This window comes from Choloepus didactylus, chromosome 5 (assembly GCF_015220235.1).
Source record: "Choloepus didactylus isolate mChoDid1 chromosome 5, mChoDid1.pri, whole genome shotgun sequence".
Lineage (NCBI taxonomy): Eukaryota > Metazoa > Chordata > Mammalia > Pilosa > Megalonychidae > Choloepus > Choloepus didactylus.
Genome location: NC_051311.1, coordinates 120,214,180 through 120,238,676, shown reverse-complemented (window position 1 = coordinate 120,238,676; position 24,497 = coordinate 120,214,180). Strand labels below are relative to the sequence as shown.

General features: G+C 36.7%; 1 protein-coding gene across 3 annotated transcripts in view; it reads left to right on the top strand.

The window, feature by feature from the left end:
* Nucleotides 1-24,497, top strand: part of THSD7A (thrombospondin type 1 domain containing 7A) — a 454,120-nt gene that overhangs the window by 401,221 nt on the left and 28,402 nt on the right. For all 3 annotated transcript variants that reach the window (XM_037836795.1, XM_037836794.1, XM_037836796.1), the window contains exons 14-17: nucleotides 14,780-14,958; nucleotides 17,102-17,107; nucleotides 18,705-18,838; nucleotides 23,451-23,604. In XM_037836795.1, the coding sequence (XP_037692723.1) occupies nucleotides 14,780-14,958; nucleotides 17,102-17,107; nucleotides 18,705-18,838; nucleotides 23,451-23,604 (473 nt within the window). The remainder of the gene's footprint in view (nucleotides 1-14,779; nucleotides 14,959-17,101; nucleotides 17,108-18,704; nucleotides 18,839-23,450; nucleotides 23,605-24,497) is intronic.

Here is a 24,497-nt window from a genome sequence, read left to right as displayed (position 1 = left end):
ATATCAATCCATCTATCCATCTGTCCACCAGTATGTCAATCCATTTTCTGAACACTTGAGTATAGGTTGTATACATCATGCTTCATGAACACTTAATACTGCCATGTACATTTCCTGAGAAAAAGGATATTCATTTATGTACAGGCATAGCTTGTGTGATACTTAAGTGCATGTGTCACCTTGGTCAGGTTTTGGTGTCCAGGTTTTTGACCAAGCAAGCACTGGCCTGATTGTTACTGTGAGGATATTCTGTGAACTTAAATCATCAGTAAGTTGATTGCATCTATGGCTGATCACATCTACAATCAATTGAGAAAATTGTCTTCAACAATGACAGAAATCTCATCCAGTCCATTGAAGGCTTTAAAAGGAGAAGTGATGATTTCAGCAGTCAAAAGAGAGAATTTCTGTCTCTATTTCAGCCAGCCAGCTTTTCCTGGGGAATTCATCGAAAATCTTTATCAGAGTTCCCATCTTGCGGCCCTATGGAATTTGGACTTGCACATCCCCACAGTTGTGTGAAACAATTCTTATAAAAGTCTCATAATATCTACAGATATCTCCTGTCAGTTGTGTTTCCCTAGAGAACCTTGACTAATACAGTTTTGATACCATGAGTGGTTCTTAAAAATCAAAATCTTGAGGATGAGATTTCTGTATTGGTTCTGGGGTTTTGGAATTGGTTCTCTAAGTTGATTAGATTCAAAAGCACTAGTAACTCTATTTCCAGTAATCAAGATGGCACTGATAGTACATGGCATGAGTTGGCAATAGATATATGCAAAATATCACCACTGGATACAACCACTCGAATGCTTATAAGAGGCAAGGATGTGGGTAAGAGTGTTTTTGACTCCTTAATGAAGTTTTGTTGGGTTAAATGTTTAATGATGTTGGCTGGTTTTTCCTAAATATGCTGGATACAGTTTTTTTTTTTTTTAAAGGGATGAGCTCATGGTTTCATATTTGCAATGTAAGCATATGTAAAGTCCTGAAAGTTTCTATGTGTGCCTTGAAAGAAGATCTAATTTTGTGTAGCCACAGACTTGAGATTTCTGGAAACCAGACCCAGAGTGTCATTGTACAATGTAAAGTAAATTCACAAGTTTGCAGGGTGTCTGCTGTTAAAGTGAGGACATTAATTATAAAGGAATGGGATTTGAAAATTGGAATGGGGACTTACAGGTTGATAATGATGGTGGTGGGTACATTGAAACCCTAGATTCTGCTTAGTCTTTGCCACATAAACCTGTAATGGTCAGCCCTGAGGATCCAACTTCACAGCAAATGAAGTGTGGGAATGGCACATGCTCATGGAACTCACTGGTCTTACTGTGTTCCCCATAATCCTGAAGCAGCTAGATTGATAGAATGGTGGAATGGTGTTTTGAAGACTCAGTTACAATGCCAACTAGATGGCAATGCCTTTCACAACTGGGGAAATGTTCTCTGGGAGGCTGAGTGTGCTCTAAATCAGCATTCGCTCTATGGTGCTGCTTCTCCTATAGCCAGGATTCACAGATCCAGGAATCAAGGGGTGGAAATGGGAGTGGCACCACTCACTACTACCCCAAGTGATCCACTAGAAAAATGCTTGCTTCCTGTCACTGCAACTTTAAGCACTGCTGGTTTACAAGTCTCAGTTCTAAAAGGAGTTCTTCTACCAAGAGACAGAACAATGATTCCATTGAAATGAAAGTTAAGACTGCCACTGGACTGCTTTGGGCTCCTCATGCCTCTGAATCAACAGGCAAAGAAGGGAATTACTGCACTGGCTGGAGTGATTGATCCTGGTTATCAAGGGGAGCTAGGACTGCAACTACCTAATGGAGGTAGAGAACAGTTTTCTTGGAATACAGGAGATTCCCTCGGGCATCTCTTAGTACTACCATGTCCTGTGACTACAATCAATGGAAAACTGCAAAAACCCAATCCAGACAGAACTAATGGACCAGAAATTTCAGGAATGAAGACTTGGGTCACATTCCAGGCAAAGAACTGCCAGCTGAGATGCTTGCTGAGGGTAAAAGGAAAATGGAATGGGTAGTAGAAGAAGATAGTTATAAATATAAATATGAACACAGAAATAAGGACTGTAATTGTTACAAATATTTCTTATTTTATGAATATGTTTGTATATGTACATAAAGCAAATAATGTTTTCTTCCCTAGCTTACCGTCTTATCATATAACATAAGGTGTATTCACTTCATGTCATAATATTTGTTATAGGATATCAAGTTTAAGAATGAATATTACCCAAGGACTTGCACTCTATTTTAGGGAGAGTTAGTGTGTTTCTGGTTGTACACAGGACAATTGAGTATTGTTAGGTGAAAGTATAACTGCTATTGTTTTTATTTAGAGATTAAGTATGACTTAAGGAGATGTGTATGACTGCCAAGTCGACAAGGGGTGGACTGTGATGGTTAAGTTCTGACATCAGCTTGGTCAGGTTTTGCTGTCCAGGTGTTTGACCAAGCAGGCACTGGCCTGATTGTTTCTGTGAAGACTTTCCATGACTTAAATCATAAGGAGGTTAATTGCATCTATGACTGATTACATCTACATTCCCCTGTGGAGACTGCCTTCAACAATGAGAGAAGTTTCATCCAATCAGCTGAAGGCTTTAAAAGGAGAAGTAATGACTTCAGCAGTCAGAAGAAAGAATTTCCATCTCTACTTCAACCAGACAGCTTCTCCTGGGGAATTCATTGAAAACCTTCCTCAGAGTTCCCATCTTGCAGCCTGCCCTATGGAATTTGGACTTGTACATCCCCACAGTTATGTGAGACAATTCTTAAAAAATCTCATAATATTTACGGATATCTCTTGTTGGTTCTGTTTCCCTAGAAACCCCTGACTGATAAACCTCATTGTATTGTGCTTCACAGATAGTACATTTTTTTGCAAATTGAGGGTTGGGCAAGCCTGCATTGAGCAAGTCTATCAGTAACATTTTCCAACAGTAAGTGCTCACTTCATGTTTCTGGGTTACATCTCAGTAATTCTTGCAATATTTCAAACTTTTTCATTTTCATATATGTTATAGTAACCTGTGATCTTTGATGTTACTGTTGTAATTGTTTTGAGATGCCATGAACCATGCCCATACAAGTTGGCAAACTTTTATCCGTAAGTGTTGTATATGTTCTGACTGCTCCACCGACTGGCCATTCTCCCATCTCCCTCCCTCTCCTTGGGCCTCCCTATTTCTTGAGACACAACAATATTGAAAGTAGGGTAATTAACCCTACAATGAGCTTTTAGTGTTCAAGTGAAAGGAGGAGTCCCGTGTCTCTCACTTTCAATCAAAAGCTAGAAATGATTATGTTTAATGAGGAATGCATGTCAAGAGCCAAGATAGGCAAAAGCGAGGCCTCTAGCATCAAATAGTTAGCCAGGTTGTGAATGCAAAGGAGAAGTTCTTGAAGCAAATTGAAAGTGCTACTCCAGTGAACACTTGAATGATAAGAAAGCAAACCAGCCTTACTGCTGATATGGAGAAAATTTTAGTGTTTGGATAAATCATCAAACCAGCCACAACATTCCCTTAAGCTAAAGCCTAATCCAAAGCAACGTCCTAACTCTCTTCAGTTTTGTGAAGGCTGAGAGAGGTGAGAAAACTGCAGAAGAAGAGTTGGAAGTTAGCAGTGGTTGGTTCATGAGATCTCAGGAAAGAAACCATCTGCATAACATGAAAGCACTAGGTAAAGCAGCAAGTGTTGATGTAGAAGCTTCAATAAGTGATCCAGAAGGTCTAGCTAAGATAATTGATAAAGGTGGCTACAGTAAACAATAGATTTTCTACATAGACAAAACAGCCTTTATTTGAAAAAGATGCCATCTTTGACTTTCATAGCTAGAGAGAAGTCAATGTCTGGCTTCAAAGGACAGGCTGACTCTTGTTAGGGGCTAATGCAGCTGGTGACTTTAAGTTGAAGCCAGTGCGCATTGACCATTTTGAAAATCCTAGGGCCATTATGAACTATACTAAATCTCCTCTGTCTGTTGTCTATAAATGGAACAACAAAACTTGGATAGTTCAAGACTTCAGTGGGGGAAGGAACTGCAGATATGTTGTAAATAGCAAGAGAACTAGATTTAGAAGTAGAGCTTGAAGATGTGACTAAATTGCTGCAATCCCATTTAAAATTTAATGAAGAATTATTTCTTATGGGTGAGCAAAGAAAGTGGTTTCTTGAGATGGGATCTGCTCCTCGTGAGGATGCTGTGAATGTTGTTGAAATGGCAACAAAGTATTTAGAATATTACATAAACTTAGTTGATAAAGCAGCAGCAGGGTTTCAGAGGATTGACTCAAATGTTGAAAATTCTACTGTAGATAAAATGCTATCAAACAGCATCATATGCTGCAGAGAAATCTTTCATAAAAGGAAGATTCAATAGATGTAGCAAACTTCAGGTTGTCTTATTTTAAGAAATGCCAAAACCACTCCAACCTTCAGCAGCCACCACCCTGATCAATCAGCAGCCATCAACATCAAGGCAAGACCTTCTACCAGCAAAAAGTTTACAACTTGCTGAAGGCTTAGATGCAGATGATGGTTAGCATTTTCTAGCAATAAAGTATTTTTTAATTAAGGTATGTACATTGTTTTTTTCAGACATAATGCTATTGCACACTTCATGGACAATAGTATAGTTTGCAGGTAACTTTTGTATGCACTGGGAAACCAAAAAAATTGTATGACTGATTTTATTGCAAAATTCGCTTAATTACAGTGTTCTGGAACCAAACCTGCAATATCTCTGAGGTATGCCTGTATCCACCTTAAGTACAGTTATCAAGTTCAAGATATTTAACATTTATATAAGGCGTAGTCTATATTCAAATTTTACATGTCCTAATATTATCCTTTTTAGCCTTTTCTCCTCCCTTGTTAGTTTCTGTCCAGGATCACATATTGCCTTTAATTATATTGTCTCTTTAGTTGCTCCATCTTTCTTTCTTTTCTTTTCTTTTCTTTTCTTTTCTTTTCTTTTCTTTCTTTTCTTTTCTTTTCTTTTCTTTTCTTTTTTGTGGGAACATATATGCAACATAAGCTTTTCCAACACAATCACTCTCAAGTGTAACGTTCAATGGGATTAACCACATTCACTAAGTTCCAGTACCCTTACCACCTTCCCTTACTAAAACTTTCCCATCTCCCCAAATAGAAACCTATACTCATTTTTGCATTAAGTTCCCATTCCCCTTCCCCCACCCCTAACAACCTGGACTCTGGTTTCTGTCTCTGTGAGCAGATGTTTTCCCCTATAGTTTCTTTGTAGTTGCCATGGAGCTTAAATTTAACATCCTAAAGCTGTAACAACCTTGTTTTCTTTGATACCAACTTAACTTCAAGAGTATACAAAAACTATGTCCCTATACACCTCTGTCTTTACATGTTTATAATTATGAGTCCAACAGCATTGTTTTATCATTACATTTTATACATTTGCTTTTTAGATGTGTGGAAGGAAAAGCAGAGTTACAAACCAAAAATACGATAGTCCTGGCATTTATAATTACCCTGTATTTACTCTTAACAGATATCTTTATTTCTTCATGCAGCCTTGATCTCTTGTCCATTGTTCTTTCCTTCCATCCTGCATAATTCTCTTTAGCATTTCTTGCAGGGTTGGTCTATTGGTAATGAACTCCCTCTACCTTTATTTATCTGGGAATGTCTTAATCTCACCCTCATTTTTGAAAGACAGTTTTGCTGGATATAGAGTTCTTGGTTGACAGTTTTTTGCTTTTAGCACTTTAAATACATCATCCCACTGCCTTCTTGCCTTCATTGTTTCCAATGAGAAATTCACACTTATTGAGGCCCACTTGTATGTGATATTTTGTTTCTCTCTTGTGGCTTTCACAGTTCTCTCATGTCTGGCAATTGACAGTGTGATTATAATACGCTGCAGTGTGGGTCTATTTGGGTTTATCTTGTTTGGAGTTCAGTGAGGATCTTGGATGCATATATTCATGTCTTTCATTAAATTTTGGATGTTTATAGCCATTATCTCTTTGAATATCCTCTCTGCCCCTTTCTCTTTCTTCTCCTTCTGGGACTCTCACAGTACATATGTTGGTATGCTTGATGGTATACAGGTTTCTCAGACCCTGGTCCCTTTTCTTCATTTTTCTTTCTGCTCCTCAGACTAAAGGGTTCCAGTTGACTTCTCTTCAATTTCTCTGATTCTTTCTTTCACCAACTCCAATCTGTTATTTGATACTTCCATGGAATTTTGTTCTGCAATTTTATCAGGATATAGTTACATACCATACAGTCATCCAAAGTGTACAATCAGTTGTTCATAGTATCATCATATAGTTGTGCTTTAATCACGACAATCAATTTTTTAACATTTTCATTACTCCAAAAAAATAAAAAAAAATAAAAAAGTAAGAAAGAACACCCAAAACACCCCCTACTCCCCATCCTCCCTATTATTCATTTACTTTTTTTGTCCCCATTTTTCTAATCACCTGTCATACACTGGATAAAGGGAGTGGGAGCCATAAGGTTTTCACAATCACAGAATCACACCATATAAGTTATATGGTTATACCATCATCTTCAAGAATCAAGGCTACTAGATTAAAGTTCAACAGTTTCAGGTATTTCCTGCTAGCTATTCTAATACAGTAAAAACCAGAAAGGGATACTTATATAATGCATAAGAATAACCTCCAGAATGCCCTGTCTACTCCATTTGACCTCTCTCAGCCAATAAAACTTCTTTTTTTTTTTTTTTTTTTTTTTTTCCATTTCTCTTCTCCCCTTGGTCAGGAAGGCTTTCTCAATCCCACAATGATGGGTCCAGACTCATCCCTGGGAGTCATGTCCCACATTGCCAGAGAGATTTACACCCCTGGGAGTCATGTCCCACATAAGGGGGAGGGCACCAAGTCCACCTGCCAAGTTGGCTTAGAGAGATCACATCTGAGCAACAAAGAGGTTCTCTGGGGGTGACTCTTAGGCATAATTATAAGTAGGCTTAGCCTCTCCTTTGCAGTATTCTAGGGAATTTTTAATTTCTGTTACTGTGACTTTCAGCTTATTTGGTTCCCTTTCATAATTCCTATCACTGCATTGATAGTCTCTTTGTGTTAATCTATTGTTTTCCTGATTTCCTTTAGTTCATTGTCCATGTTTTCCTTTACCTCTTTGAACATATTTTTACAACAATTTTCTTTATAGTTTTTTGTGTGGCATTTCCCAGGTCTGGTCTTCCTCACTGATGTGTTCTAATGCCTTAATTTTCTGATTTGCCTGGGCCATCACTTCCTGCTTCTTTGTGTGTTTTGTACCTTTTGTTGAAACCTGGACATTTCAGTATTTTAATGTGTTGTCACTGGAATTTAGACTCTGGGGCATCTGTTCGTTAAACTTGTATCCAGCTAGTGTTACGACAGAGCCTTCCTTGAATGCCAGGAGCTAACCAAAAACCAAAGAAGGGAAAAAAGAAAACACTTTTCCCAATTTTTGTGGATTGACCTGAGCAAGTGCTCTTCTTCAGAGCCTGTCTATGCAGTGAGTTTAGAGAATGGCTCGAGACCAAAGTGTGGAGGGCTGCCTGATCCTTTCTGTGCATGTGTCTTGTCTTGGGCATGTGCATGTGGTCTTGAGAATTCTGTGTGCATGGATATGAATGTCCCCTCTTCCCTAGGCAATAGTTTACTCACAGTCTGGGGAACTGTACTGTATATCCTACAGCAAGCAATCCCTTGTCCCAAGCAGACAGTTTATTAATCTCAGTGAGCTGACTTCTAGACACAGGGCAAGTTCTGGGACACCAGTCCCTCAGATCACTACCAGATAAATTGGGCCAGATATACATGCTCCCACTATGTGCATAAAGGTTACTCTGCTCCTTCTGGAAAGGGACCAGGGATCCACACTGGGGGTGCAAGCCAGCTCCATACCGAGCCAGTGAGGAGCAGGGAAGGGGCCAGCCTGGGCACCAGGAGATCTGACCACTTTAAATGGCCTTTTACTTGATTTAGTACTTGTCCTGTTACTGTAATCCTTTGTTTTCAGAAGCTTTGAGAAACATGCTTCTGCCAGTTCTTTCTGGTTGTTCAAAGCTTCTGTCTCAGTTTGTCTTTTAACTGTAGTCACAATTGAATAGTTCAGAATAGTTTGTAAATTAGAAATAAAACCCAAATCCATATATTTGTTTCTGTTTCTTATAAATATTTAATTTTTGTTTGTGGGTCAATAGAGGTAATTGATCCACACAAATAATTTAGCATCTGGTTTGTGACAGTATTCTTTGTTATTTGGACCTAGTTGCACTAATAATGTCTTATTACTGTGAGATTAGTTTTCCTTTAACAGTAATTTAAAATGATACAGAGACTTGTATTGATTCTTTGATGCTTTTTTTCCTCTCCTGCTATGCTCGGAATGGTATTATACAGAACTTTCAGGACATTAATTAATGGCTTTAGCAGTTGCTTTTGGAAGCATCTATGGAATTCAATGTGTGACCATTAAAAACTGATAATTCACAATATCTTTTGCTGGCACCCAAGGTTGCTTTTATCTTATAGGGTTTGTTTCATAAGTGGTTTACACTACAGCAATAATTGTTAAAATAAAAAGAAAGCTCTACAAATTTTGAAAGTGAAGCAAAAGGTGTTTAATAGTATATTTTAACATTTTAAGCATAGCTTACCTTTATGTGACATTTAACCTTATTGCCTGATAGCGTAAGTGAACTATATACTTATTTCATCAGTCTTCCCAGGGATGATACACATGATTTCTAAGCAGGCATCATGTTTAAATGACCATCTCCAGCTACTGTGACTGTAACTGCCTGACACTGTCTTATCAGCCACAGACTCTAGTACACATTATGGAATTGTGGATGTGGAGTTGTTTTCTATTAGAATTTGTGGGGAAGGAAAAGAACAATCGTCACATTAGAAAAGGCATACATCCTGGACGTTGTGCCATACAAGGGCCCAGTTGAATTGCAAACACTCATATAGTCCACAGTTTATAAATAGATTTTAGTTCAAGAGCTTGTGCTTTTAAGTTATTGTGTAGAACTGAAGGTTCATCTGATAAAAATAGTTATGAATATGGCAGAATAGTTTCCAAGGATAACCCACATGGCCAATCAACCACAATATAACTGAAATGCATTACTATTAGTAAGGAAATTCTATAGAAGATAATATGGGTTTAATATTAGAGATTAATTAGAAGCAAAGTTGTTTGAGAAACTGTTCCTTATTGGAGTGAATGCTCGTCTTTGAGGAAGAGCATGTTTCAAGAAACCAGGCAGAAGAGATAATAAGTAGAGTCTTGTAAACAAGCTGAGATTGAGTCCCAAGTTCCCTAAAAGGTTTTTGCATTTGATAGAATTTATTTAATTTCTAATTCATTTCAAATTTTAAATCTCTCCTTTGAATGTACAGGTATGGCTAGTAGGGCTTTTGCGGTTCTTCACAACTGGAGTCGTTTTCTTTTCAAATGGAAGAGAGAGGCAGGGCTGGGAGACAGACTTTTCCTCAGGTAACTGGCTACAAGGTCAAAGAGTCAAGGAAAGAAGGAAAGGTTTGCTAAGGACACTTGAGTACACAGAGAAAGCTGTTGCCTAGGGTTGAATTTAAATTAGAGGTGGATACCAGCATTATTCTCCCAGAGGCTCCCTGAGGGAGCCCAATAGAGGTGATGAGGGAAACTTCAGTTGGGAAACTTCCTGCAGCTGCCATTCCCGTCATGTGTGATGGAAAAGCACTGCTGTTATCATTTAGCGCCATGTGCTCCACATCCCTCACACCACAACTCTTCTATTTAATAACATGGTTTCCAAATTGGGCTCTAAGGAGTCCCTCAAGCCAGGCTGTGTAACATAGCTCCAATATATCCCTTGTACTTAATAGACTTCCTTTTAAATTTTTTAATAAGGAAGTGTTTGACCACTTAAAATAATTTTAACTCCCAAGAACAATTCATTATTTGTGACACTAAACAATAAAAAAATAAAGAAATTTGAACTTTGCTTTACCAACAATTTCTGCCATTATATTTTACATCTCTTCCTTTGGATTAGCCTCTGACCCTTCATTCCCTTTAATGTCTTAAAAGAGGTGAGAACACTAATTTTAATGAAATTGTTATGGAGTGATAATCGTGCTGAAAACAATGGTAGTTTTATTGATGTAACCATAGAACGGTTCATTAATAATGTTGCGTTTCAAGTTTCTCAATTCATGAAGGTAAGAGATGACCTGTGTGAACCAAAATATGTTACTATTAAATTAGTAAAACCTGTGCAAATCCCAAACATAGTACTAAACCTCTTTATGGTATTAATTGAGTCTAACTTCGTTCCTAAGAAATAGGTCAAGTACTGAACAAGACTTAAGCATTCAGAATTATTTTCTATAAATGCATTAAGAAGGCTTTATTATTAGACAAAATCATTTCTGTGAGCTCAAAAATGAGCACACCAACAATTTTATGGCCGTTTTAAATGTCTTTAAAAAAAAAAAAAATCTCTACTTCTACTTATCTCAATGTTTATCACATTTCTTCATAGTTGCACTGAAGACCTATTCAGCCCTTCAGTACTAGTTTATCCAGAAGTTTGACCTAAGCTTTAAAGCATAAAATAAGTCAAGAAGAAACCATCTTAAGTTTTGTTTTGTTTCATTTTGTTTTGATTTACATTCTCATCTGTATCTGGAAATGGATATGAAAAAGAACTACTTTTAAAAAACTTAAAACTGTACATTTCAAAATAACCCAATGTTAATGCTTTGTAATTTTAAACAACCTGGATGATCTATTTCTCATTAGTCAATAAATGTGAGAAATGCAGTGTGATTCTTTCTCTGGAGACTCATAATTGATAATAGCAAAGTATTTAGCCTAACTTATGAGACTTGTTTAACCTACTTCACTGCAGCAGTTTTTCCAACTTATATAACCGTACAACACTTTTTAAAAAATTATGGTTGGCACTTACTAATAACTAACAAATTAGTGTTTAAAGACCATCCTTTGGAAATATCTCTCTAGTAGTACAAGATTTTCATTGATTGAAAGAACAATTCCCTACCATGAATCACGTTCAAAATAGTTCATTCTATAAATGCTAAATTTGGGAAAGAAAGTCAGTAAGTACTTTAATCTAAGTAATTATACCTAAGACTTCTCATTTTGGTTGGAAAAGTAAATTGTAGATCCATGTTCTTAAATGAGTATGTTTACTTATTTCCTTTTATAATAAAATGTATGTGTGGATGCTTTAGAGTTTGCTACAGGAAGTGGCCTTGGTAATTAGCTTGTACATAGATGTATCTGAATCTGAATGTGTCTGCTTATTGGGTCAGCTCCCAACTGAAATAACATTTACAAAACCCAACAGCCATTCATGCAGATGTTGAGATTTTCTACAAAAAATCTTTTAATACTTAGCAAAATTGAAAAGATACACAGTCATATTTACATAAATAAATATAAATAAAATGAAAATAGCATCTCATAGTAGTTATAGAAATTTACTTGGGTATCTTGCTATAACAATTAATTGCCCAATCTGATTCATAACTTTTCACATGCTGAGTATTGGGTTCAGGTAAAACACTGGAATATAGGAGTTTGGTTATACACATAACAGTTTGGTTTCTCCAAGTTATCAAGTTACCAATTCTTAATATGTAATTTCTAAAGAATATTCTGTGGCTTTGTGAATTTAAAAACAATTTTTTTCAGTATTTTCAAACCCGCAAGGACCAGCATAGATAAAAGTCTAGCTGAATTTTCTCATTCCTGGTTTGCAGCCACATGCATACAGTACATTTGAGTATGAAAGGTTTTTCAGGTGGCTTTCAAGATTAATCTAGATGCTTCAGATAGACTGCCAGAGTTGCTCGGGCTCACAGCTGTAAATCAGAACAAACCAATATATGTCATGTGTTTTCAAAATGAATTGTTTAATCCATCAGCAGTCCACCTTTCAAAAGCACAATTTGGTAATTGCAAAGGTTGTTGAAAGCCTTTTTATCTGCACATTATTCAAGTGGCTGAGGTGATTGTATACATCGCAAATGCAAAAAATGTCCTTTGGTTGCCACTTTTATCCTGCAGGTGTTTTGTATTAATTTCAGCCTGAAAGCAGTAGTAAAAACAGATACAGGATACAAAAATATGATCACAAGTTAGAAGTTTGATTTTTTCACGTGTTAAATTCAGTGTTGAACTGCTAAAAGTTTTAACACCCTAATTGTGAAGGCATTTATTTTATTCCAGCCTTCCTCAGAAACCATAAGTTGCTCCAACATGCCAGCAGTTTATATGGCATTAAAACGCTTCAAATGTTTCTCTTTTCTTTCTATCCCACATGATTGTTTGGTATTAATTGCCCTCAAAAGTGATCTTAGCAGAGAAAGCAAGGGAATGCTTATCTAGCAGTTCACTAGTAGCATTAAGGATTTTTATGGTGCTGGATAAACATGACAGGCAATTATTGAACGCTGTTACACATTGGAAAATAAAAACGGGATGCTAAGCAATATACTCTTCTGCAGTTTTGTCTTTATCTCAGTGCCTAATGTGCATCTTTTAACGGTTTAATAGGTTGAGAGTTTTTTCTGTCATTTGCTATTGGAAAATCAGACTTAAAAATTTTATATGTTTCTTTAATAATATAATGTGAATCAGTCTGAGTCATACAAGTTAAATCTCACTAATACCATAATAATTCAACAGACAAAATGGAAAGAAAGAATTTCTACTTATCCATTATTCTGTGAGACAGTGATATTATAGATCATGTGGTTCTAATTTCACCTTCAGTTACTGAGTACTAAAAAGTTAGAGGTTTACTCTTGACAATCATTTTGCAGTTTAGCAAGGTAGAAAATGGTACTTTTCTAGAAATATTTCAATGACTTATTACCTTTTGAAATACTAGTGTCCTGTTGCCGAAACCATTGATAATATTTGGAAATGAATGGAGGTTTTTGAAATTCATTGCACTTGTACAAATGTTACTGAATAATTTGGTGACAGAATGGCATTGAAATGACTTTAGACATTTATATAATTTGATTCTATTTATTAAACTATTATTAAAAACAAAACTAATTACTGGCCGTGTCAGGAAGTCACTTTTTAGGCATCTCACACTATTTTACATAAATTTGTTTAGTAGTTGTGCTGTAGGAAAAAAGGGGAATAGAATTGAAATATATCAAAACTAAGAATAGTGATGGAGAGCTTGTTTCCCTACCTCAACCATAATTAAAGTCAAGGTATGAACTTGAAGTAGAACAACTTCAATCTATTTGAAGAATAGCTATGCTTTTTAACATTTTAGTAAACACTAATGTAGAATACTCCTTCATTCTTTGTTTGACTTTTTGACTATCCTTTGGATCATTATCAATATTCCAAAAGCTATCTTCAGTACCAGAAGTACAGTCAAAACTATGAATTGGCACATTCTATCTTCATAGATTCACAATTAATAAAACCCCAAATGGAACTAATTGAGATTAATCCCTATCTTTTGCATCCTACTCTTCATACCAAATTTATGATCCCACTTTTAACAAAATTTCCTTTTCATACTTCAGTTACAATTAGGTGATATAATATGCAAAGCCTCTGACCTATCCATTTCACATCTAGGATTACATCCACCAGAAATGCATATACATATATATGCATATATATACATATATATGTGTGTATATATATTCCCCCCCCCCACTAAAAAACATATTCGTGAGAAAGCATGGTTAATAATAACCCCAAACTGAAAACTACTCAGATGCTCATCAACAGTAAAATGAATGAATAGCCCATGGTATATTCACACTATAGAATAAAATACTTTGCTTTTTCTACACATTTGCCTTGGGAAAATGGTCATAAATTAATATTGTGAAATTCCATGATGGAAGTAAAGGTCTGTTCAAGGAAAATGCTCCCATTTCCCAAAGGCAATCTGTAGACTATTAATTTAATTGGTTGTGTTTGGTGGAATGAGTACTAGACTTGATCTCAGAAAACCTTTCCCCATCTCTACTGTGAGACCTTGGGCTTGTCAGTTATCTCCCTGCATTTATTTTTGCATCTGTTCAGTAGAATATCAATATCTGCCCATTATATTCATGAGATTTCCCAAAGAATCAAATGGATATAAGATATAAAGGTGCTTTGAAATTGACAGCACTATGAAAATATGAGGCATTATTTAGCATCCTTCATTTTTTCTTCTTCAGGCTTGGTTTTTAAAGAAGGGGAAACAAAGTGCCAAGTTAAATAGTACCTTTACACTCCTGACAGGGAGGGACTGGATTTACTTCTTGAGGAAGAACGTTACGTGGACTCAGAAACCTGAAATTGTGTGACATTAACAGATAGGATTTTATAGTCAATTGTGTTGTAATTTTTTTTTTTTACTATGTCATTCTGGCAGCATGAGAATGATATGGCAGCAGACAGGTTACTGTCAATTAAACACGAGCTGTCAGAAAGTCAGAAATGTTGAAATGTGGTGAGCATGAATCCTAAGCAGATCATATGGCAGCTGCTCAGCTGTTATTTTAACACAGACACTGTATACATGTGTTGGTTCTTGCCGAATTTAGCTTGAGTCCTTAACAACAGAGACATCTCTGCATTTGCATGCTACTGTCAAGTCAAACTTGGACCTTCTAAATGAGCTAGAATGGAGGGTGCTAGTGGGAGAGTGACATGGAGAGGAGACGGTTTTTGTCTCATTTTCGTCTCTGCAGGTTACATTGAAGAGGCCTGCATCATCCCCTGCCCCTCGGACTGCAAACTCAGTGAGTGGTCCAACTGGTCTCGCTGCAGTAGGTCCTGTGGCAGTGGGGTGAAGGTTCGGTCTAAGTGGCTACGTGAGAAACCGTACAATGGAGGAAGGCCTTGCCCCAAACTGGACCATGTCAACCAGGTATTTCCTACCTTTGAGAATATTAAATATTGTTTAGATTCACAGTGATCTATTTTTTTCCTCCAAAATGGAGAAAAGTAAATAATAGCCCTGAATAGGACATTTGGCGCATTAGATCTTTAGAATGCCTGAGAAAATGCATGTATGTTATTAAAATCCTAAATAAGATATATTATCTCTGTATTCTCAGGAGATTTAGTACCCTGTATGTATACAGCTATGGGTATAATTCAATAGAAAGATAAACGACACCTCTCTTTGAAATAGTGTCAAGATATTTCTCTGTCTTAAAAGTGGATCTGACTGGTGTTCTGAGAGCATGATTGTCCCATTCTTAAAATTCCCCTACACTTTAGGAAAGATATCCCAACTATGAAATCAGATTTAAAGTCAGGGAAAGTATATGGATTAGGATCGAAATCAGGATGCATATATTTAAATTTTTCTGTTGTAAAATAAGTTGAGGGAAAAGAAATATTAAGTGTCCTCAAAATCACTGTAAGTATACTATCCATCAATTTATTCATTGGCCTTTTAATTTCATTGGGAACTTTACCTTTGGATGCACAGTTCATTAACTTCTGTTAATAGTTTTTATTCGTGTTCTATTGGAGATAAAAATTTAAAAGACTGATGGGATTGTGACTAATTTAACTGTAGTATAATATGAATCAGATGATTATTTTCAAGTTTGGCCTACATGTGAATTAACAAAGAATGAACTTCATAAAGTATTGTAAATGTTAATATGTGTATTTAAATTTAAGTCACAATTAAAAGAATCAAGTCCTGAAATATGTAGAAGTGTTACATACACACACTGACTGCCTAATTTTAATATCCACTCACTGTATACACTACTCATACTTTGCTTCCCAAAAGTAACATAAATTTGTTCATAGCAATAAAATTATATTATAGAGAAAACAAAAAGAACATTTTAATAAAGGAATTAAAGACAAGGAAAGTGGAGAATTGAATTCCATAAAGAAGTACTCTAAAAGAATTTTGATTTTCCTCAAATAAAGTTGTTGAGTTTGCCCTTTAAAGAAGGTAACTGAGGATGAATTATACGTTGCACGGCTGCCATCTACTGGTGACTGGGCTTCCCTGCGATAAAGGCATTTTGCATTTCTAAGATGGTAGTGAATATTGGCAAAGAAGAAAATGTCGTTCATTAAATCAATAATGTGAAATGGAGTAACTGAAATATAATGCTTATAATACAAAAGAATGTTTCTCTACAAGTTTTTGAAACCTTGAATTTTCAATAAATAGTTAATTTTAATTTTAATAAATTATCCACTGTCCTAATTTAAAAAATCAACACATTCTTATACCCATTAAAGTTTAGTGTATATGTGTGTGTGTATAGCCAGTTTGGTTTGCAATTAGAAAGTTGTGTTTGCTTCAGCACTGTCTTTAAGAGTGAATTTCTAAAGGTTCAACACCTTGTGCCAAGCTCTCTTTGCTATAATAAATCTAAGTTATTTCTCTGCCACTCTCCAGCTCTGATATATTCTGATGCAGAATTTGATGGGGGCATTTGTGTGCCTGTTATTAGTTTGTTGGTTGTAGACCAAGGCATTAGCAACTGAAAAATCAAAACTAAACCAAGAAATAATCGATTCTTGAACATTTGACTTTGAGCATAAATGTTCTACATAAAGAAATAGAAACTTCTAGGGATTTAGGTAGTAGTAAAATATTTAGGAAAAGTAAAGAATATGTAAAGTTTTGTGTTCATTTTAATTATAAATCACAAACTTTTGCTACAATTACACATTCTTCAATAAAATAATTGGCAGTTAATTGACTTGAAAATTCCATTTTCCAGTAGAGGAGGCAAATCCTCATTTCCTAAGAAATACAGATGGACAGGTGTGTTTAGATGGATGGATAGATAAATAGACAGCTGTGCTGTTTGCAATACTCATTTGTGTCTCTTATCTTTTGACAATATTGGGGAGTTGACTTTTATCTCCCAATGCCTAAGAAAAATGTTCTAAACTTAACCAAAGTAGGCTTTTATATATGGATAATAATATTTGAAATTTAGAATAAGAATTCTCATGGCTTATTTACATTTTTTTTTTTACTTTTTTTCTCCCCCTTTTCTTCATTCCTGTTGCTACTGCTACAGGCTCAGGTAAGAACTCTTAAACCCTAGGGTTCATAATAAAGTGCTTTTTTGTTTTTTTTTTTCACTTCTGATTTCAGAGCATGTATTTCTTTCCCTGTTGTTGTCTTCTTATATTTACAGGGAGAACATTTCACATTCTCCATAAAAATTTTTGTTCTGCAGCTGTTCCCTTTTCATTACCTGGCATAGTTACTAGTGTTTTCTTATTTTAATATAAGGGCCTGAGGTGAAGGGGGGTGGACGGAGGAAAAGCTTCTCTTTACCAGCCTTTACAAGACCGTTGCACCCTTTATGAACACCCTTGTGCTTTTCAGAGGGAGAGGTAAAAGTTGCAGGTGGCTGAAAAATGGGTGGAGGTTTTTCTGAACTTGTGTGGATCCACTCAAAGGCAGGAGATTAAAATGAAAGCCATGTAAAGATTAGAGGAATGGCCTCTTCCCTTCAATTTTTCCCTTCCCACAGGTTATAGGCAATGTTTACCCTGTGATATTTAGTCCTATTTTAATATAGCACCCAATTGTGAATGTGATCACTTATGGCAATAGTTGTAGATTCTTATTTCAACTGCATATTTTTTATTCCTATTTGGAATAGGTCTACTTTATTCACCTTACTTGTGTTTTTAGTCCACCGAACTTTGCACAAAAGAATGGCTCCACTGGGCTGTTAACATCTGTATTCTTTGGAATTAGATAGTTATACAAAATACTCATACGTTATAGTTGGGGAGGGGGGTTGTAAATAGAAAATAGACTATAGTAGATTGTTATAAAAAATATTTTAAAAGACATTTTTCTTTTAATGATTGGGTCAGCTCTTTCACAGTGGATTGTGGGCCATTTATTTCATTCTTCCCATTGAGAAAAGAGCATAATTGGTTCATTGTTCTAAAAATCCTTAAACCAAACACACCACAGAGCTGAAAGCCTTTGCAGACAGAGCACAATTTGCTTTGTTTCCTGTGGCCCTCACTGCTTGGGCTATAGATGGGTAATGTGAGACCCCATTCAGATCTTGCTTGCAAGAACAAAATGTTTGAAGGTTATAGGATGGCTTTGTTTCATATTATTTATATTTTATTGTTGTTTTACATATGGAACATAAATGTAATTTCTCATTTTATATATTTATTTGGAATCAGGTTAAATTATATTTATTTGGAAAACAACTACCTTTATATATCATTAAATTCATTCATTCATTCAGTCAACAATTCTCTATTGAGTGCCTGAAATATGAGCACCCTGGGCTGAATATTGAAGACACACAAAACTGTAAACAAGACAGATGGTGCAGGAAATTGCAGTACAGTGAGGTAAGGGTCAGTACAGGGAAGTATGTAATGTCCCTCATGTGGTCCAGCGGGTTGGATCTACACCTGCCATGAAATAGCAGAGCAGCAGAATACAACACAGCCAATCCTGCCATTTTCCACTAGAGCTCTCAAGAGTTTCTGTGTATCCCTATTTTAGAATAATGAGCACTAAAGGTGAGGAATAAAAGTATCTGAACAATAATTGATGCTTGCTATTGTGTGGGAGTCTTCCCACTCGCTCTCCTCAGGTTCCCTGAGGTGAGGTCCCTGAAGCCGCCTGTGTTTCAGGTCTATGAGGTTGTGCCGTGCCACAGTGACTGCAGCCAGTACATATGGGTCACCGAGCCATGGAGCGTCTGCAAGGTGACCTTTGTGAACACACGGGAAAACTGTGGAGAGGGTGTGCAGACCCGAAAAGTGAGGTAAGGCCACAGCCCAACTACACTGAGAAGGAAAGCACACAATTATCTCCTAATTTCACTTGCCAACGTGAGCATTCACCCCTCCTTGATAGCCTGAATAAAGTGTCTTTAGTTTTATTTTTAGGGAATCTGTGTTCATGGAAATTTCTCAGGGGAATCTGCCTCATGCAGCAATGTATCATACTCTGGCCTTCTAATTTAGGAAGTGTCCCTCCAAGATACCCCAGAAAGGAATGAGCCACATATTGAGTCTGAACTAAACCAATACACCAATACTTTTTTCTTATAGGCCAAATAGATTGCTAACTGCATTTTAATGATAATCTTTATAAACTCCCTTATATCAAACTTGCTAACTTTTGAATCCTGTCATCCCCTCCAGGAAGCCTTCCCTGAAGCCCCAGGCTGATTAGTGCTTCTCATTGGTTCTTCTGCACTGCACTGTCCACTACAATAGCCACTAGCCACATGTGGTTATTTCAATTTAAATTTAAAAACAAATTAAAACTAAATAAAATTAAAAAAAACATTTTCTCAGTCACACTCACCACCTTTCAACTACTCAATAGCCTCGTGTGGTCAGTGGCAATTCTGTTGGACAGTGTGGAGATAGATAATTCCATCACTGCAGAACGTTCTGTCGGGCAGCCTTGTTCTGTAGTGACCTTCCATCCCTCATTATGTTCAAAATGCTTATAGATTAGATTCAGAAGTACCAAGTGATTTCCAAGGACACAAATTTAGTACAGTGGCAGAGTTGGCATTCAAAACCAACTCAAAACCCTTTTTCTATAGGAGTTTCTTCTAACCTAACCTTGGTTAGAAGAAACTTTACACACAGTAAAGACAAGTATAAAAACATCCAGAACTTGATAGCCCACGTCACGAAAACGTTCATTCTCACCAGTTACCTAACCAAATTTCATGTTTTGGTTTATGATTCTTATTTCTTAATCAGTTTCAGTAAGAAAGAAGAAAAAATCTCTGCATCATAAAATCTCTGCACATAAATCTATGCATACCTTTCTTTCCAGTAAAAATAGTCCCTATGTCATTTTTCAGAAGTGTATCTCAACTTTCTGCTTTCGTCTAAGGAACTGGGAGGGATGAGCAGTTATAGAAGCAGGAAAGAAAAAGATAGAGATTCTGTTTTACCGTTCTCCTTCCAAATTTAAAATTTTCCTTCAGAGTGGAATTATGTTCAAAATGTCCTGCTTAGAGGCAAGCATTGGGTGACATTTCAGGGTTGATAAATATATGAGACAACAAATTTCAATTTCTCTGGTCCCATTCTCCCTCTTTTAGGATTGTATGGCATATGAGAGAATGGGGGTAGTAGTAGTCTGCCCTAGGGGAGAGGGACATTTTACCACTCACATTGTTTAGAATTACCAGCAAGTGGTGATAATTAAAAACAGAGAAGTTAATCAGCTTCATTGTTGCTTTTAAACTCTGAATACTGTTAGGTTTTTTCAATCAAGAAGAGAAAGACGAAAACTCGATCAAAAAGGAGTTTTATTGTCTGCCGTGCGCAGGCGGGCTGAAGCCTAAGGAAACGGCGACAGCCCCGAGCCGAGGGAGCAGCAGGGCTTATCAAGGATGGTTGGCGGGAAGTTCTCTGTCCAGGGATGGGGACACTGGCAGGTCTAAGTATGGCAGTTTTTTAGTGGCTGCTTTTGGGAAAGGGGGTAGCTGGCAAGTTTCCATTGGCCGGTTTGAAAGCGGGGGTTTGGAAGCGGGGAAAAGCTTAAAATTTTAATGTTCAGGATTCCTAAGGGCGGGGGCAGTGGCTTGTTGCAGATCTGCAGGGTTCCTAGGGTGGGGTGAGGGGTGGTGGTTCTGTGGCACCCACCAGGGCCTAAACCTAACAAATTCAATACACCCCCTTATTGTGCATTTGGTAGACTTCTGACGCCAATCCTTGCCCCCAGTTTGGTCTGTCCCCCACTTGGTTCCCCTCTACATATTTCTTATAGTGTTAAGTTTTTCTCAGAGCATAACTCTCTGTCCTATGGAAATAAGAAAGGCCAAGAATCTGAAGAAAGCCTAAGATTTTAAAAGTTCCATCCCCTGGGCTCAAAACCTGTTCCAAATATTTATTCTGTGTTATAGGATTACAAAAAGATAATTAACACCAAAATAAAAAAATAAAAGATAATCTGAATGCCCAGCATTAAGTGTCTTTTAGCAAACTGTGGCACATTCTGAAGAAGGGGCACTTCCCAAATCTGGGTTTGTCACTTGGCACGGCCAGTAGAAGTCACACCAAACCAGGCTGAGAAGGAAAAAAGTTTGTTTATGCCAGCAGAAGGCAGGGGAAGCTTTCCAAAATCTGCCTTCCACAAGTGTCTTTTCAATTGGGTTTTATACCCAGGTTCAAAGACAAAGAGAGATAATCATTCAGTTATTTCCCGTTTTCCTCTTTTCTTCAGGAGTGAGCCGACATCTTTGAAAGGTGCAAACTTTACATTTAGCATATGGGCAAAAAGCTTATTTATCTCTGGGAGGTTTGGGGCAATCTCCCAGTGATTCTTTAATTGGCTAAACCCATTCAAGTCAAAGGGAGTCAACTATTTCAGTTAACATGCAACAGATTTGGAGAACTTCAGTAATTTAATTATTTCTTGTTCTCCTGTTTTCTTCAGGAGCTAGGAGACACCTGCTAAAGGTGCAAACTTTACATTTGACTTTTCATTTTGCTTTTCTGTGGGACCAAATATCCTCGCCCCCGCCCACTTCCTCGTTTCAAGATTACATTCAAAGCTGCTTTAGGTTACATTCCAAGGTTAATTTACAATTTCCTGCTTGCTTACAGTTTTTGGTTATATTTTTAAAGTTACTGTTACAATTCAAGTGATAGACTTCTGATGTAGTCGTTAAAAATTATATCTTAATAATTACACAGGAAAATGTTCATAATTATTAATTTTTAATGGTACAAATAGGCAAAATTAGCTCCTATTTAATGAAGTTGAAAATATATGTTTAAATACAATCATCTATCAAGAGTGATTATGAAGTGATGAAATTAGGTGAAATTTTTTAATTTTTTTTCTGAAATCCTTAAAGTGAATATATTGCCTGTATAATAAAAATTAAAGAGAAAAGCTTTTGTAAATGAAGTTTTATGTACATTACTTAATATGGACATCTGTTCTTTGCAAGTTAATCCCGTATATGTTAGTACCTACCATGAATGTCGTCTTTCCTCAGCAGTAAATCCAACCTTTGAACACTGAACCTGCCCCATTCTGCCCCGCATCCTCCCTAAGCTGCTGTCATCAGAACATTTTTAAATGCCATTAAAGATTGAACATCTTGCTGGGAATCTAAAATTCTCCCAAAGTAACAATTTTTTCTTTCAACAGTGAAGTCATATAAATACCCGCCTCTGCATTTTTTGTGTGATTTCTCCTTTAAATATTTATCCAATATTCAAAAGAAATTCAGAGGTGGATATGTGGATTTTTTAAGCTAAAAATCCATTTAAGACATGACCAGTGGCACAGTTTTCCAGTCTTTGAATTTATTCTGAGATAACATTTCCCTTCAATTTGGTAGCATTGTAGAGAAGGTGATTCTGCAAAACTAGATTTGAGAAAATGCCATGTCCCTACAGATTGTAAATCCCTGAGAAAAGTTGAGTTTCCAGGTGTAATTGGTAATGTAATTCAAATGAGAGTTTAAGACCTTGCAATGGGTTTAAGAGGCTTAAGAGCTCAAGCCTTCCTTTTCGTCTCCTGCAACGCAGTTCTCTTCCCAAAGCCATTAATTTGGTCGACTTTCTCCAAGTTAGAGATGAGGGATAAAGTTTTTCTTCTCTACCAGCAAAGTGCCGAGAGAGATTATTAACTACGTACGTTAAGAGTAAAATCTGGTACTAGCCACATTAGATTCCCTGCTTATAATAGAATAAAATGGAATACAATGTTTGAGTTCTGTTAAAAAGAAAACTAACAGTTACAAAAAGGGCAAGCTATAGCATGATCCAAACATCCACACTTAGAGAATTTATGTTATTACTATTGTAATTGTCTTTTTATGTCTGGATTTCTTTAAGGCTACAAACATTACCAGCAGATGGGAGGCTAAAATTAGTTTTAAAATAGGACAAATTGATAAGTGCCTCCAGTTATGCTCAAAATAACTTAATAAAAGCTCTCACTAACAAATTTCATTGAGTCTAAATTTCTATCATGTGTGACTCAACTCTAACTTCTCTAAGAATTCATTGTCTTGGGAAGAAAAATTGCATTATATTCCAAAATTGCAACCCCTCTATAAAGTTCTTTGGACCATTCCTCATTAGTTTCTGCATCATATATGAGGAAACTGACATGACATGTATTGTTTACATACACACAGTGACAGTTATTTTTAAACTTTTTGATCATACAAGCATGCATACATGCTTAAATCATGCTAAAACACTACATTTCTAGGAGGCAGCTATCCTCTTAAGTCTTCACTTTTGAAGAATTTTGATTTATTAAATGCAAGGCTTCCTGCCCCCAAATACCATGATGGCGTTAAGGAGACCTGTCCTAGGTGTTGACCATTATTCTGATCTCCCAGTCTCATTCACTGATAAGTATGGTATGTTTTCTTCCAGATGCATGCAGAACACGGCAGATGGCCCTTCAGATCATGTAGAAGATTACCTCTGTGATCCAGAAGAGATGCCCCTGGGCTCCAGAGAGTGCAAATTACCTTGCCCAGAGGACTGCGTGATATCCGAATGGGGCCCTTGGACCCGATGCACTTTGGTGAGATAATTAACCCTAACAGTTGAGTTTGCTTTATTCAGTAACACTAAAGATGTAAAGATATTAAGAAAATATGTAAATTCTATGTAAAATCTGATTGTGTGCCATGTTGATCCCTTGACTATTACTTTCTATTATTGTGCCATTTAGAATCAGCAATATTCCACCTCACACCACAACAGCTCAGTATCATACTCCTGAAGGTTCCTGCTCCAGCATCCTCCTAACCCAGCACAAAATGCCTTCCATTAGGCCTATAAATGCACAGCATGTTACAAATTGCCGTAGTGATAATGAAGCCCTTCAGGTAAAAGGAAAAAGGAATGAAGCTCTAGTAAGGGTACTTTAATTGTATCAGGTTATTGCTAGCCTTTGCTTCTAGCCCAATCCATTTTATTTAAATAGTAGCATAATCTTCTACACTGTGGGGGTACTGCAGCAGGAGTATTGACACTAAAATGCAAAAGATCCTGGGTAATAATTGAATAGAAAGAAGAAAGCCGTACATCAGTGACTCTCTCCCTGAACACTTACTCTGTCTCTTTGGGGCTGGAAAGCCAGCTGAGAGTTTCAAATCACACAAAGCTTCTAGATTTCAATAGCCTGCAGGGGCTCTTCCACAGAGCCCCAAGAACAGAGTCATTTGAAACAGGACTGGCTGCTGATGTGGGAAATTTGACTTACCTTTACCCTTGAGAGCTAGAGAAAGCTGTACTTTTCAAAACAGAATCACAGGCATGGAAAAAATACATCTAATGTGGAATGAATTTGCTGAAGTCCGGTAAAGGACAGTTTAAAAGAAGAGTTTATTTTGCACGTTTCCAAGGAGAATTTAAATTTCCATTCAGGGTTGACGTTATTAAAGATGCTGAATGGCAGTCAAATGAGACAGC